General features: G+C 43.8%; 1 protein-coding gene across 1 annotated transcript; it reads right to left on the bottom strand.

Annotated features, from left to right (window-relative positions):
* Positions 1-825: 825 nt before the first annotated feature.
* arxa (aristaless related homeobox a) lies at positions 826-8,351 on the bottom strand. Its single transcript, XM_040043972.1, has 5 exons — positions 7,823-8,351; positions 6,940-7,504; positions 5,490-5,535; positions 3,494-3,825; positions 826-2,822 (listed from the first exon to the last, which is right to left on the bottom strand). Exons 1-5 carry the CDS (start codon positions 8,010-8,012, stop codon positions 2,555-2,557), a joined length of 1,401 nt encoding a protein of 466 aa, XP_039899906.1. The 5' UTR covers positions 8,013-8,351; the 3' UTR covers positions 826-2,554.
* Positions 8,352-16,677: the final 8,326 nt, after the last annotated feature.

The raw sequence follows: 16,677 nt of genomic DNA, 5'->3' as shown, positions 1-16,677 counted from the left end.
CAGGTTTTCTTCTTCTTCCATACATGCACACAATAAAAACATGGGCTACATTAATCCGCAGGGTAATTTCACGCGATTTGGTCGGGCACCGAGGAGAGTAACCATTGATTGCTGTAATAGTCCTGCATCAGTATAGCGAGATCCAATGGAGAGAGAGAGGAGGGGAAGAGGGGGGGATTGAGGGGAATTAACTCTACGAGGTTGTGTGTGTGTGTGAAAGCAGTTTGATGAAGTGGTTTGTTACTTCATTAATGACAAAGGGGACTCGCTTCCATCGAGACGGCATTACAGATGTTAAGACCAATTTAGCGCCTTTAAAGGGTCTTAAAGGAAGTTTTGTGACGGGCCCCCCAAGATAAAGTGGGCGATCTAATTGAAAACCCCTCTCCTTTGTCGCGCGTTTCACATGTTGGGGATTAAGCTCATGAATATATGGTCAGTATTTTGTCAACTCCACTGAAGAGGATAGACGCACGCAGCGCACCGGATTAAACACCTCGTGGATTTTGGCTTTCTGCAGGTGGAGCTGCATCTCGATAGATTCCTCTTCTTTGTTTCAGCTGGCCTGCAGGCATGAGTGAACACCAGGCAACCTGTGAGTGAAGCTGGCTGGATATTTATTTTACATTCCAGCATTGCTCTCTAATGGCACCGGTGGCATACATTTAAAATAAATAAATATTCAATTTAAGACAGAAAGCGTATTTTTTTTCCATAACACTTTTTATTAATAGTTCTATAATATTCTATTTCGTATTATTTAATTTTCCTGGTTTTAGGCCTATGTGAGTCCTAAAGGAATCTGAAATAATAAACGATAACAAATTTTAGCAATGTAATTTATTCAAATTAGTTATATTAAACCAGGAAGCGTACAATCACTTAATAATTATAAGAAAAACAAAAACAAAAAGCGTCCTTCACTCATTTCCTTAAGGGGGGTAGGGAGGGTGACATAAATAATTATCTAAAAACCTAATAATTGATAAACACGGGTGGAATTCTACACAGGGCGACATTCATTACACACTACACCGAGTGCAAAGGATCAAAACACGGTCTCTTGAAATATACACGACCTTGTTTTGAATTTTTTTTTTTAACTTTTTCCCCTTTTTTTTTTTTTTTTTTTTTTTTTTTAAACACAATATGTACAGTTTTCTCTCACACAGTCAGGTCATTAAAGAAACACCAGATCTCAACGCTGCTCGCGTGCCCTGCAGTCACACTCAGCGGAAATGCCACCGCTGCGATAATCAGACAGGGAGGAGAAAAATTGCAGTAAATTTACAGAAATCTCGCGCTGACGTGGACTCAAACCACCTTAAATCACACTGAACTGATACAGGGATTTAAAAATATAGGCCTATATATATTTATATATATATACGTATATATGACGGCTGAGTGTGACGGTCGGGTAGGCGAGCAGTGGAGAGGAGTCAGGCTTGTAGAAGAGAAGGCTATGGAAGGTCTATGGACAGTTTTCCTTTGGTTCAGGGTGGACCTCCTCCAACACGCCTTTGTCATAGATGCAGACCTGCTCAGCCCACATCAATGCATACAGATTAAGCAGTGTTAATGTCGAGCACTCGCCGTTGTCCACATTTGAAGTAGCACAAGATTTCTTTCTAGAAGTCTGGGTTCCCCTGCGGTTCTTCAGCTCTCACAGCGCGCGCGTGCATGTGTGTGCGTGTGCGTGTGTGTGTGCGTGTGCGTGTGTGTAAGATGACAGACTCTTAAGTAAAAAACAGCCTGAAGAAGGTCGGTTAAAAAAAAGAAAAAGGTGTTTTTAAAATAATTGAATGCAGAGAAAGAATTAGAAAAATGCACAGAAACTGTGGATTAAAAACGGCCTGGTGTCACCCACATTTATTAAAAACAATTAGATTAAAATGGATTACAATAAGTGGAAACAGTTTTAATCTAGTTAAATTGTATTTAATATTTAAATAACGTAAAGGCCTTTGGAATGTCGCAAAAGTGAAGTAGAAATACTCAAAATATTTGTACTTCAAATACATTATTTTAGTAAATATACTTCCACCTTCCTCCAATGGTGATTTTGTTTTTATTAATTTAATTGTATTTTTTATGTATTTGGTAGTTAGACTTTGTAAGTCACGTTCATGTATACTATAAAAGAATCAAGAAATATTTAAAAGACTTCTGTTAGACTGTGTCTTAAAATAACCAAATGTAGAAACATTTTAAAAAGTTAAATATGTAATTTAGTGGACTGTCTGTCAGGGAAGTGTGTGTATGGAGTGTAAAGCAATGTAATAATAACTGCAATTAACACACACACACACACACACACACACACACACACACACCTTTGTAAAACCAGTGCTCCTTTAAATTTGGTCGTGCTATTTTTGGGGGTGGGGAAACATGAGGTAACAGGGATGGCTAAACATGGGGGGGGGGGGGGCAACAGGACTTCAGCTTCCAGAGGTACAAATGGGGTATTTGGAGGAGTTTTGGGTGGGTGGGGTGTCGTGGGATGGGACATAAGCCCAGGACGGGGAGGTCTAGAGCTGGTGTTGAGTGTTCAGCACACCTCCTTCCCTGTGGCTCCGGTGGGCAGGATGTTTAGCTGGGTGAGCTGAGCTGAGTGTTCCTTGGCCTTGAGGCGCAGCGCGGCGATACTCGAGGCTCTGCGGTCCGCTGCGGCTGAAGAAGTAGTAGTGGAGGAAGATGAGGAAGGGTCAGGGAGGACGGGCCCCGTGTGGGAGGGGTTCTCTACAGGAGGTGCGGGCTGACGGAGGAGAGCTGCAGCGGTGGAAGCACTGGTCAGAGGACCCATACTGGAGAAGAGCCTGAAAGAAGAACAAAATGCAGAAATCTATATATATTATTTGAAATTAAAACCATATTCAAGTTTAATTTATGCATTTCACTCTCTTTGCTTCCTACATCAGAGTGCAGGATGACCCAAAATCCTGTCAGAGTGACAGAGTGCCTGCTCATTAGAATTCTCAAACCTCCTCCTTGGAAAGATTTATGTCATGTATTCCATGCTGACTTCTTTTATATTAAAGCTAAATGGAAAGCATAATGGTGTATAATGGAGAAGGCAACTGTGGCATATGGAGAGTATCGTGTCACCCCTCCTCACAGCTTGTCTTGCACAATCACACGTTCTGTTAATTTATTAAGGTGTTTGACAGAGTGATTACATGCCACTGTGAATGGTTAACAGTATAACATATTTGTAATCAGACACTGAGATAAACAGTGAGGGAGTGTGACTGAGGATTAGTGTAAACATCACTCATTAGAGTTGTTGGCAGTTTATTTTAAGCTCTAATGCTGCTCTGCATTTTCTGTCTGTGTCTGCCTCTAAAATTGTTGTCATTTACTATAAAACACAGGAATAAACATAAAGGTCAATTTTTTATTGGAGGTTCAAAGTCCAACGGGAGATGCGTTGTCCAAAGAATTATCATTCATTAGATCCAAGGGAAGTCTGTCGATCAGTGCAGCTTACCTGCCAAAAGTGGGTCCAATAAAGGCAGGGTGGCGAAACATGGCAGCCGTGCCCAGGAAGGTGCCCAGGCCGAGTGGGGCAGCCAAGGGTGGGCCAGAGCCGTTGTGAGGCGGTGGAGCCAAGCCTGGGAAGGCTGCAGCTGCAGCTGCTGCAGCCGTCCATGCAGACTCCAGAGCTGGATGTGGGTGAGGAGGGAAGGGTCCTCCCTCTAGGTAGTGGCTGAGAGGATGGCCCGCTGCAAGAGGGCCTGGAAATGGCAGGCCTGACGGGTGGGCCTGCACCCCGGCCTTCTCGCGTTTCCTCCACTTGGCCCTTCGGTTCTGAAACCACACCTGAGGGCAGAAAAAGATGAGAAACATTAGTATTAGGAGCAAGATGGCAGATACAACACAAAATGATATTACTTTTACACTAATAAGTGATAAAGGAGAAAAGAAAGAGCAAATTTCCTACATAGAGGCAAAAGAGGGGTCTGCTCGAAAGCTAGACTTAGTTGTAACCCAGGTTAAAATTAGATCTATAACTCTCTATCCTGCTTACTTCACAGCAATGTCGCACTCTAATTAACATAATCTCTATTGAATGTTGTGTCAGTGTAGTCTAATAGTTGTCTAGTTCAGGTGGTGGCCAACAGGCGGAAAGTCACCGGTAATTACATGCAAGGTAAACCCCGCCGCTCACGGTCCCTTAAATCTACTTTCTGTCTAATTAAACCCTCCTCCCTGTAGACGGGCTTCGGGTGGGGAGAGATAATTAAGAGCGGTGTTAACAAAAGATCCAGAAAATTACCGCTGAACTGGCTCCAATAACAATTAATGCGCTTTAAATTAAATTCTTAAGAGACGTCGAACGAGTGACTTCCATCCAAGAGACTATTTAACTTTCCCACGCATCCACTGTTGCCCAGTTTGCACTGCAGAAGCACGGGACTCTCACAATGAGCAAAATGTCAACATGTGGAAAGTGACTGAACAGAGCAGGGGCTTGAGCGACAGGCACTGCGCGCGCACACACACACACACACACACATTATTCCCAGAGGGCTGTTTAGCATTACACAGCCCCTCGGGAATTTATGAGTTTTTATCACCTCCTGATGGCGCCCGTTAAGTGATTTGTTCACCTACGGCCCCTAAAGAGACATCTGTTGTTTTACCTTCGGCCATAACATCTCGGAGCTTCCACCGTGTTTGAACTGTCTCTCTGGTTATGAGCCCGGGCTTTCGACATGCAAGCCACGCTTTCAGTGCAAAGCGAAGGAGAGAGGGAGGGAGAGGGGGGGCATGGACGGATGGATGGATGGAGAGAGAGTGGGATTGGGGGGGTTGTTGGTGGTGGAGGGGTGAGGGGGAGCAAACACCTTTAATGGTCTCTCATTCGCTCCCAAGTGCAAAGCATCGGATCAATGCAGGTCTATTGCAATCACATAATGGGAAATCAAATAGCATTATCCCTCCCCTCTTTCTCTCCCTCCTCTCCCTCCCCTCCCTCCTCCTCTCTCTTTTTCATTCTTTTTTTTTTTTGCACACGCACACACGCACACACACACCTCGGCCTCGCCCCCTATCCATCCCCTCTGATGGGAATTCAAACACCATCTCATCCCGGGAATACAGACAGTGTTTGCTCCTGCACTAAGTATGCTTTTTATGAATCGCCGGCCTCGGCTTAATAGCCACTAAAACGTCCCCCGTTCGCGTGTAATAACATTCAATAACAGGAAGGACCTTCCCCGCGCAGCGACTGGGGCCATTTAACACATTTTACTGTAATAAATTATTGCCTCAAATTGGCCCGTAATCGTTGATCCTCAATCAGTGACGCATATCACCGGTTATTATCCAGCGCTGCATATCGGAGACATTTTATAGAGGACAGATAAAACATTAGAGGATGCTGCTTTTCCTTTTCTCCCCTCCACCCCCTCCCCTTATATTTGATTTACAAGTCAAGCTTCTCTTTTTTTCAGATAAAAGATAAACACGGAGCCACTTACTTGAACGCGGGCTTCGGTGAGATCCAGGCGCATTGCGAGCTCTTCTCTAAAAAAAAAAAATGAAATAAAAAGAATAACAAAGACAGAAAGAGGAAGGGAGAAAAAGCAGAGAGACAGTAAGAAAAGATTCAAGGTTACAGGCCACCATTTGGAAGCAACGCAGAATTGCTGTTTTGTCCCCTCCTGTTGTTCACTGTCAACAATAGACGACCAAAAATAGGCTGGATTTTTCCCCCTCTCTTCCCCGACATGAACTGCAGAAAGACGCCATAGCCATATTCTATTTTCCTTGTCACGGATGGAAAGAAATAGGCCTAGTGATTGTTAGATTTTCCTTAGCCAAGGCCTGTCACCGTAACAACATAATGGTTGAAATAATGACATCTAAACTAGCCTGCCACAAAGCAATTGACGCTCCCTTCAGCTATACACAAGATGAGCTAGCGGTTCAAATTAGACCCACGAGTCGCCTTAAAGTAGATCGACTGAAAAATAAAATAAAAATATATATGAATAATCCCAAATAGGAAAATTGGAAAAAATAATTTTGCGTGATGTTTCAGAAGAAAAGTCAGAAGTGTCAATTTAACAGAAAATGAATGAGATTTATTATTATTATTTGGTTATTTTTATTTGGTTTTGGTTCAAACTACTAAAAAAAAAATCCTGGATAACATAATTTTAACAAAATGTATAAAATATCAGCTTGTAAAGCTCTGGATTTCTTTCAGTGCGTGTGTGTAGGAACAACGCGTGTGTACATCTGCCCTTGGGCTTGAGGTTAGGCCCTGACTTTGAGCTCGCAGTATCATGTCCAGCAGGTAACCTGAGCTGCTCCACTTAATTATTCCTCCACGCAGGAACACCGCTGCCATATGTAGAAGCAGGCACTGGGTTTCTTTCTTTTTTATAATAAGGGGGGTCTCCCCGTTAGCACTTACAGGCCCATTGTGCTCAGTTATTTAAAGCACGGATTTAGTGTGGGGCATTTTATGAGCTGTGATCGGCGCAGTGTCCTGTTACACACGCGTGGAATTACTCGGACTGTTTCTGAAAAATTTTTATGGGCTAGGGGAAGTGTTTATTTAAAAATAAATGCAATTAATTATCGCCTTCAGTTATGGAAGTATGAAGGAACATATGGCTCGTTTAAGGTTTAAGCGTGTTCATTTAACTCTTAGCTATAATAATAATAATAATAATAATAATAATAATAATAATAATAATAATGTAGGGCAACGCAGTTATATATATTTTACATGGAAATTAAAATTCAATTTAATAGGCCTACAATCGTCCCTTTTAAATTCGTTAAGGAGTGATGCAGAAAAACTGAAAATAAACTGTATTTAATTAAATTAAAAATTTACAATAAAAAACAACATTTTTTCCAAACACTTCCTGTTTTGTTTTGTTTTTTCTTTTTCTTTTCTTTTTTCTTTTCTCTCACCTGGTGAAGACATCGGGGTAGTGAGTCTTCTGGAAAGCTCTCTCCAGCTCCTCCAGCTGGTAACTGGTGAAGGTAGTCCTGTATCTTCTCTGCTTCCGTTTCAGCATCCCTTCCTCCGAGTCACTGCCCGCCGACAGACACACGCTGTCTTCCCCGTCCCTCACGTCCCCATCCCCGGCGTTCAAGCTCTCCCTCTCTTCGTCCTTCGGGGATAGCGCCACCGCGTCCCCGCAGCCCTCTTCTTCCTTCCCTGCGTCCTCCTCGAACTTCAGCGGACCGAGCTCCACCAGTCCCATGCTGCCGTCCTCCGAGGCCTCTCCGGGGCTCTGGTCACCCTCTCCCCGGCTCAGCGACGCGTTCTCTCGGTAGGACTTGCTACGGCTGATGCTCACCTGTGGCGCCTGGCTGATTTTGAGGCTTTCGCTAGCTTGCTCCAGCAGGAGCCTTTCCCTCTCCAGCTTCTCTGCGTGCTCATGGAGATACTTCCCCCCAGGTCCGTACAGCCGGCGGAGCTTTGGAGGCAGGTGCATGTCAGCGCTGAGAGAGATTGGCTCTTTAGTTGGCCCTGAGAGAGAAGCGTGAGAAGGATGTCAAAAATAATGAACAGGCACTTCAATTTTCTTCAAAGCTAAAGTAAAATGTAATATTTTCACCGGCGTTTAAAATGACCTGCTTAGTCGTGGAAACACTTTAATTAACCAAAGAGAGATTCTTGGGGCTATAATGGGCTCACCTACAAGCTTCATTAGAGCAACTCCTGCAGAAGCGTTACTCACATACTTTAGGGCTAAATTAGTTTGCTTTGTTACCAATTCACCCCTCCTTACAAAACTGCCAACCGATGTAAACTATCATTCCAATTTTCCCTTTAAAATAAACTCACCGTCGGCGGTCCTGTCGAGCTCCACTCTGCCGGGCAGACCCGTCAAACTTTGAGCCCCTATCAGTCTGACCTTACAGGGACTCCTGCGGCCCAGAATGCTGTCTATGCAGTAAGAGGAGAGCAGTGTCGGGGATTTACTGCTCTTCCTCTCGCCCCGGTCGTGGATATCTTCCTCAAACTGACCGCTCATGTCGACGCTTCGGTTTGTCTTTCGGTAACGCCTGTCAGTCTCCCTCTCTCTACCTCTCTGCCCTTCCTCTCTCTCGGGGTCTTCTTCTTCTTTTTTTCTTCGGCTCCTCTCAGGCCGGCTGGTCTGTTTACCGGGACCGCTCACTCCTCCCTCCTTCTCCTTCTCCTCTCTCCCCTCTGTCACTCCTGTGTCACACTCTCAGCTAATGACAGACAGCGGTTTGGCTGCCTCGCGTTGTGCTCCGGGTCTGCCAGGCGCTTCTCCGCTCCGCGCGCTCGCTCAGCATAGGCTACGTGTGGGCTGTTGCTGCGCTCTTGATTGGCTGGTGTGTGTATGTGGGGAGAGAGACAGCGCGCAGCTGCTTTATATATTTTACATTAAAGTTAATTTGAGGGAGAGGCGACAAAACCCGACATGGACTTCCCATTCCTCCGCGGAACGGACTCAAGCGGATGGAGCAGCAAAATCCAAAGAAACTAAAAAAAACAACAAAAAAATAACGACTTCTCCAGCTCGTTGGTACAAAATGTCTCTAACACCTTTACTTACTCTAATTTATTAGCGATATAGCCTCATTTAATAAAGCAATGAGGTGCTGACAGGCTAACAAGTGTAACAATGCCATTAGCACAATGACTTTGGAGGAAAGTACCACACATAAGGCTACAAAGCACAATTTCACAGCTTTTTTTCCTTCCCCAGGTTACACGCCAGTACATTTCAAAATAAAAGCACACGCGTAAACGATAAAAATAATAATAGCTGACTTTTAAGTTGATGTTGCTGGCTTACTGGTGCTAGCTAACCGGGTATCTGCATAAAACAGAGTTGGGGCCTATCAGCTTTTTTTACGGGAAAAGGCCCACTAACAGCTAGCCTACTTGCCATGTACATTGTATATATAAAATATGGTATTAGCAGTATAATTTATAATACTACTCGGGACTAGTAATGTCCATAATGACGAGGATATTTCGATTTTTTTATTAGTAATTTTATAACATAACGATAACATTAAAAAAATACTATACTAATAAAATAATAATGATAATAATAATAATAATAATAATAATAATAATCAGGAATAGGCTTTTGTCTTCTTTGATCATTTCCATGGTCTTTATTATTACTTTTCTACTATAATGATAACTATAACATTTTAGGCTATTTCTGCATTAGTTTTAAGCTCATGGCTAATCCTTGTGCCAACATGCAAAAAAAAGAAAACAAAAATCTGGCGCGGAGTTTGTGTTTAACCACTGCACCTGCGTGAGCCATGTCACAGACTGAGTCACATAGAAATATAAAAGATCAACACAGAGATCAGAATTTTTAGCTTTTAAAAACAAAAGTTTATTTTGACAGGAGCATAAGCATTAATGCATGCATCTAATTAGTCTATCTATCTATCTATCTATCTATCTATCTATCTATCTATCTATCTATGTCTTACTTTCTGTCTCTCTTCAATTGCCTGCTCTCTGCTGGAGTTGGGGATTGACTTAAAAAGTGAGGGTGGCGCGCGGTGATGAGACGCCGCACGGGGAGTCGCAGGGACTCCGCTGTGGAGAGGGGGAGAGATGGAGAGATGGATCGAGAATGTAATTTTAAATGAAAGTCTATTTAACCCGCTGTGAATGGCATGACCCCTATCCTCGCCTCAGAGCCCATCACTGTTAAAAGGATCATTTTCAGAATTCAATCCAAAAACTTCAGCAAGCTGCAATTTACTCTCTCCCACTCTCTCTCCTCTTCCCCTCAGTATATATCTGCCCAGCTAGAGCTTCGCAGCAGACGAAAAATAACAATAAAATATATGTCCAAGATTGCACAAGCTGCCCCCCCCTTCTCTTCTCTTTTATCTATTTTTAAGTCAGAGCTTTACGGCCCCTTTTGTGATTGGAATTGGAATAAGAGCGCAATTGATCTCAGCAAAGTTAAGTTAAGGTGCAGGTCGCTTAGTATTAGAAGAAGGTAAACCCACCTAACTCGGTTTCATCTCCTTTTTTTCTTTTCATTTAAGAGCCTTACAAAAAGTTAACATAGCTGCTTTTATAGAAGTATCGGCGGGAGTGTAATATGAGAGGAAAAGTAATGCTTTTTTGATAGCATTAACCTTTCGTGGCGCACATTTCCTCAAAGGCCTGTGAAATCTGCGACACGAGACGGCACAAAGACAACAGCCAATGTCGTCTCGTCATCCGCGTTCACGATAAAACACGCAGTCCTGCATGCTGTCAGCTCACTGATGGTGTCACATTTAATCTATCTGCAACTTTTTATTAGCATTATTATTATTTTTTTTATTTTGTGGTGTCACAAACTTCCGAGCTTGTTTATTTTGCACGCAAATCAATGTAATGAGTGTAATAACAATATAAAATGTTATGCCTTTTCCCTGCGCGGTCACAAACAGACGTGCGTAATACAGACGGGTATTTAGAGTCGCTCTGTAATTTGGGGGCCACAATTTGATTCATTTATCCGCACACTGTTATTAACCCTGTGGAAAAAGAGATGTCAGCCGCCATTTCAGCCAGCAGGACATCCGCGCTTTGTTTAAATGCACTAATTACGCGCATACATTAGAGGGGGACGGAATAGCCTGAGCGTAATTTTCACATTTTTCAGTTTCCCGTCTGTTTGACGTGCAGGTGAAGAGATGGCGGAAAGAGGCCGCCTTCAGTTGCAGCGCCACCTCCCCACCCCCTCCCCACCCTGTATTTTCATAACATCCTAACTTGATAATATCCAAGGGGAAACACCGGCTTGTGCGCTTTTCTGTTCGCTTAACGCTCGCATACTGTGGCTGTGCAGCTGTGAACTAGACCCTAGAAGTCCAGAGGCCTCTCAACACATTCACGCCAGTAGGAAACTAATGACGCATTTAGTAGTGCATGCGTGCATTTTAATGGCGTGCCTCGGCCTTTTTTTTTTCATCTGTAACGCATGCCTCGTCCTCTCTGAAGGCCAGGGAAGTGATACTCATGAAGTCCATCTAGGGCCAGCAGGTTGCGGTGGGCCTATAGCAGGTCATTCAGCTGGCGCCATCTTCTGGACGGAATAGCAAATTGCTCGCACAGGTGAGCATATTGCACCATTCATCTGTAACCGCGCTTTCCTGCTCCATCCTCACCACTGCCTGTATTGCCAGTTCATATGGGTGGATTAAATATAATCAATGCGGAAACCTCCACCCACCTTTAGGAGACAGGTCAGCACGTGAGGCATTTCATATTATTATTGTAATAATTTTTTTAAACTACTAATTTGCCGTTGCGTTTTCCGCTGCCCCCTCAAGTTTGCCTCCGCTTTGCATCGCCATGTTGCACCAACTGTCCTTGGTGACGACGGCACATCCTCCATCCATCCCCGCGCTCTGACATAATTGGACACTTGCTCTGCTTGAGAGGCCAAGCAGGAAAAAGAAGGAGAGAGGGAGCGAGTGTGTGTTGGGAGGGGAGGGAGGCTTTTAAGGCGCGCGTAAGCAAAGTTAATTAGCGGTTATTAACAGCCCGCATAATGAGAGCGAGAGGGAGTCAATTTAATGACTTTGTTAGCGCGAGTTCAGAGCGACAGGCGATGATCGAAACAACAAAGGCGAGCGCGCACGCAGCCATCATGCGTAATTTCCAGCGGTAATGCGGTCTGATCAGAAACAAAGGGTTCTAATTTCGTTCAACTGACTCGATAATTTGTCCTTATGTAAGGAAAATAATTAATGACTTAATGCTTCAACAGAAGTAGCTTTCCTTGGGAGAGGGTTTTTTTGGAGGCCTAGTTTGCTGGAGAAGGTGGTAAGGAAATCAATTTCCAGACCCATAATTATTTACATCATGAATTTAAAACGTGGACGTGTGCCTCTGCTCCCAGTTAGTGCGCAGACGAGGGAGAGTCTATTAGGAGAGGAGAGAAGGAGTTTCGCAGTCTCCTTCTCTCAAGCAAATTGTGTGTGGCAACAAATGGGCCACTTGTTATAATGTAGGATAATAGATTTAGATATTAGAACAAACAGCAAACCGTGAAGGATATGGACCGGATGTAGTTTGGCAAACCGTTAAATGTAATAATAAATGTAATATTTAATGCAGTTCATCAGTGCAGATCTGAAGGGTTTGGTGGCAGATGATTCCTGGTTATACTCTGGAGTCCAGCCTCATTCACGGCTGTATCCCCCCCCCCCCATGTGCAGGTCATTGTGGCTACCGCCTCGCAAATCATCCAAGCGCCTGCATGCGCGTCTTTACGCATGATTTCATCATTCCACAGATGGGTTGAGTCGGAGGAAAGATGTGAGCGCCATTATCGATTGAGGGAACATGAGACGCCTGCGGGCCACTCTTGGATTCATGGCAGGTGGATAGGTCACCCACACGAGAGCGGCAATTTCACGGCCCTCATTGTCTCCACTGATTACTGCTTTGATCACAGGAATCAAGAGCCCGAGACTCTCGTAAACCTCCAGCGTGGTCCAGGGAGCTCGCGAACTGAAGAGGTCATCATGCTTCATCATCACCATAACCATCGACATCATCATCCTCATCACCACCATCCTCATCATCACCGCTAGTTGACCATACAAACCTGGGGCGCTGTGTGTTTTCACAGGCGCGTTGCCCTTTTATTGATTGCGTGCCTTAATTTTAATTCGATTGCGCGAGTGTCAAAAATTCCGCAAGAATCATCCTAGTAATGAGATAATCAAAGTAATATATGCAAATCAGTTATGTTGCCAGCTTATCAAAACCGGAGTGCCCCCCCTTGAGTCTGAAGAAGTCCATTTATTCAGTTAGTGGCAATACCTTGCGCAAATGGCGCGATGCAAATGACAGTTGATTAGACTAAATTAAGAACCTCGTTTCTCCCTGACCTTGTCTGAGTTTTATGTAAATTCTTTTTTTCCCTTTTTTTTTTTTTTGCTTTAATGTGATAAAAGTGCATTTTTAAAACCTCGGCCTTTGTAGATCTGAACAATATTTTCCACGAGAAAAACAATGGCCAACCTCAAAACATAACTCAGTGTGTCAGTAGCTTGGACGATCCCCTGACTGGCTCTTTTGTGTCTGTCTTGCTGTCTGTCACAAATCTCAGTATACCTTGACCCTGGTGCAACACCCACAGTGACAGAAAGTGTACCGTGATAACTTCCTTGCTGTGGGGGAGTGTGCCTGGAAGATGGACTAGGTGTGGGCGCCTCTGGGTGTGGGTCTCCTTGTGTGTGCCTGTGTGTGTTTACACAATTATGTGTACTCATGTGTGTACCATAACATATTGTCTAAGGAGACAGAGAGAGTGCAGTTCAGACTTCCTCTCTGTGGGGTGTGCGGGGCCTGTAGATGGGAAAGGAATAAATCCAATATAGATTGCAGGGCTGCGCTGCCTCCCGCTGGGGACCCTCAGACTTGCAGGCCAGGATCGAAGTGCTTTTCTCCACCTAAATTGGCCCGAGAGGCCGCAGGAGCAGCCGAGCTACACCCCCAGCACTGGGACTGCCTACGACCTAATGATGGTGCTGGGGACAGACGCAGATATACTCATGCGTACACACAGACGGAGATGCACGCGTTTTATACGTACACACCCGAAACTCACACGCAATCATGCCCAGATTGATATAACATCAGTCACACTCTTGCACCAGTCAAACACACACTTTGAGAAGAAAACCACACAGATATAAACACACCCTCCTCGTTCTCTGATGTTGAACACACTCATTCCTTGTCCAAAGACCATTCACCTCAAGCCTTCCTCTTCACATCTTAGGCCACCCCTCAAACCTACCTCAGCTAAACTACAGATTTAGAGGAGGCATCCTCACTACCTGTCCGCACACTCCAGAGAGGGAGGAGTGAATAGCATAACTGGCACCACACCAAGTGTCTGGACTGATATGCACTGCTACCATTTGGTTCCCCTGCAAGGAAAACACCACCAGCTCCCCAATGCCATTACGCTTCCTGCCAAACGTCCCGGCACTGTCATTTTGGTTCTGTCCAGGGAGCTAATTCTATTTGTGATGATGTTCCGCTGGGAAGGGTCCAGAAACAGTGTGACAAAATATCCTATAGATGGACATTTGTGGCTCAGTGAGTCTCGGTACCCGCTCGCAGGGCATTAAATGAACTACATAGCTCATCTCTAGAGTGTAGAGCTGGAAGATGTCATGAAAGACCGTGTGCCTTTTGCAGATACAGTTACATTTCTGCATTATATAAACCATTTTAAATCACTTTTCTTTTCATGGGAAGATTTACGTCATCTTTCTAAACAGATTATTCTATAATGCAGATCGTAGCGCAATCTCACCAGCTCGCTGACACGTCACAGTCTTCCTGGCTGTCTTCTCTGTTGCAGGGAGAGAAGACAGCAAACACTCTATATATCTATAAACACTCACTTATTACAAAATGAGTGTGGTTAAAAAGAGGATTCGGTGTTTTTAAACTGTTTCGTGGTTACTGCAAAGTGTAAGAGTTTATAGATATGCTATACCGTTTGCTTTGTAGGGCAGGACAGAGCTTTCCCATCCTGTAATAACACTGCTATAGAGCCACTGATATCCTGCTTTTTTGTGTTTGCACTACCATCTTGTATCTTTTCTCTCCTTCGTTTTGTCTTCTCTACTATTTTCCACTTTGTATTTTCTCCCTTTCAGCTCGCTCACGCCTCTCTTGTCTCTTGATACTGACACATCTTTTACCCTGTTGTCTTCAATAGTCCACTTGTGTCTTTGCTATGGAGCAATTCGTTCAGTTGTCCCTGACTACACCCGGCTGTTTTTTTGCTTGCAATTTTCACGTATCGCCTTTTATTTATTTATTTATTTATTTTTAAAATTTAATAACTCATCTATGCCCTTGGGGAAAGCACATTTTGAGTTTATGTGTGTGTGTTTGTGTGCGGCGCAGACAAAGAGGATGCATACTAAATATCCTGAATGCAAAGATAAGTACGTGCAGTACACAAACATAGGCCAGAAACACATACACGACAAAATCCTTTTGACATCAATAATTGGTAAATCCTCTGATTAACTTGTAAGAATTGTCCTTAGAGTGCTTAAGTAATTGTGTTTGTGTGTGTCCTTTTTTATTGCATGCACCCCCTCTCTGTAAAGCACATCTTTATAACCAAGCAATTCCAAAGCAATTTTCTCTGTGGGAGGAGAGTGTAATTTTCTATTCTGTGACACTGTGATGTGTAAGAAACTGGGAGCTGGCGCTAAAAGGTGTCTGTAGTGTGTGTCTTGGTGTGGGTGTGAGCCACTTTAATGGCCAACGCGGGGCGGGTGGCGGTGGTGGTGAGCGGGTGCATGTCAGGAAGGCCATCATTTAATGACTCCCAAATAGTGCCCTCCTCGTTAGAGCTATCGTCCTGGAAACGCGGGGCTGTGAACCACGAGAGCGCCACACGCTGCAACAGTCTTTTATCTTCATATTAAACCATTTGCATAACATTACCACGATAGATAAGATTCAGGAGATACTCAACCTACTCAGGGAGCGACAGAGAGAGAGTAGACACAGGAGACACAGAGAGGGTATACTACATGTCCTTGCAAATCTAATCAGCGTTAAATGGAGCTGTCAAATGTGTGTGTGTGTTGTGTGAGTGTGCATTTGCTACTGGAAGGCTCATGTCAGGAGTCATTTAACATTAAAGCGCAACAGTATATAACAGGGCTGTAATTACAAAATGCAAGAATCCAGATGTGACATCTAAATACAGCAGTCATTTATCGGTGATACACAAAATAACACCAAATGGCGTGTGCACTTATATGTCCTTCACAAAGTTGAGTTTTAATGTTTTCTTTTTCTTAACGTGTCGCACAAATTGTATTTGTGGCAGCAGCGCTACAGAATACAAAGAAGTAGCTAATTAGAACAAATTACATTACTAGCATTTTCAAAATTGCAGACATTATTTGCATTGACGGCAGCATTTTGCGCAGCATCAGCAGACTAACAAAAGGCTGAAATTCGTGTTTTTTATAGGCACACCGAGCTATGCTGTTTAAAGTGGTTTGCTCTGTTCTGAGGACTGTCGGATCTGCAGCTGCTCTTCCCTGCTCAAAGAAGAAAAGACTTATTCCAACAGAAAGAGCAGGAAAATGTGCAAGCACACGCTAATTAGTTGTTGCTACTTGCCACTACCCGATTAGCGCAGTCAAGAGTCCTGTTGAGCTGTACAGTATATCGCTATTAGTATGGATATAGTGTATGCCACTCTGCCACGTCTAAGCCACTCACAGGTGGAGTGAATAGCATCGACCATCTCATTACAAGTCTCTGTTCTTCGTAATCATGTGGATTAGTAACACTCCCCGATGGCACCAGCCTCCAGCTGGACAATGTGCCTCGCCCCCACCAGTGGCTCTGGTTATTAAAATCCTGTATTGAGCCTGAAGCTGAGCATTTCTTTGTCGCTATCTTGGCATTTTGAAACTGTATGTGATAAGTGACGGATACTTCAGTTTACAGAAGGTAAGGCTAAGCCCACCCTGCTTTATCGTCCTTTTGGACACAAATAGGGAAGATAAGAAATTAAACTAGAGACTGAGAGCGTGAACTGACCAGGAAAGTACTTTCTGCAGTCATACTTCAAGAAGCAGAGGGCTGTTTTCCTATTAATTTCTATACATCTATAATTTTTTTTGTAG

The sequence above is a fragment of the Simochromis diagramma genome, unplaced genomic scaffold, assembly GCF_900408965.1.
Source record: "Simochromis diagramma unplaced genomic scaffold, fSimDia1.1 OVJJ01000602.1, whole genome shotgun sequence".
NCBI classification, from domain to species: domain Eukaryota; kingdom Metazoa; phylum Chordata; class Actinopteri; order Cichliformes; family Cichlidae; genus Simochromis; species Simochromis diagramma.
Note: the sequence above shows the minus strand (reverse complement) of the source record. Positions and strands in the feature narration are given on the sequence as shown.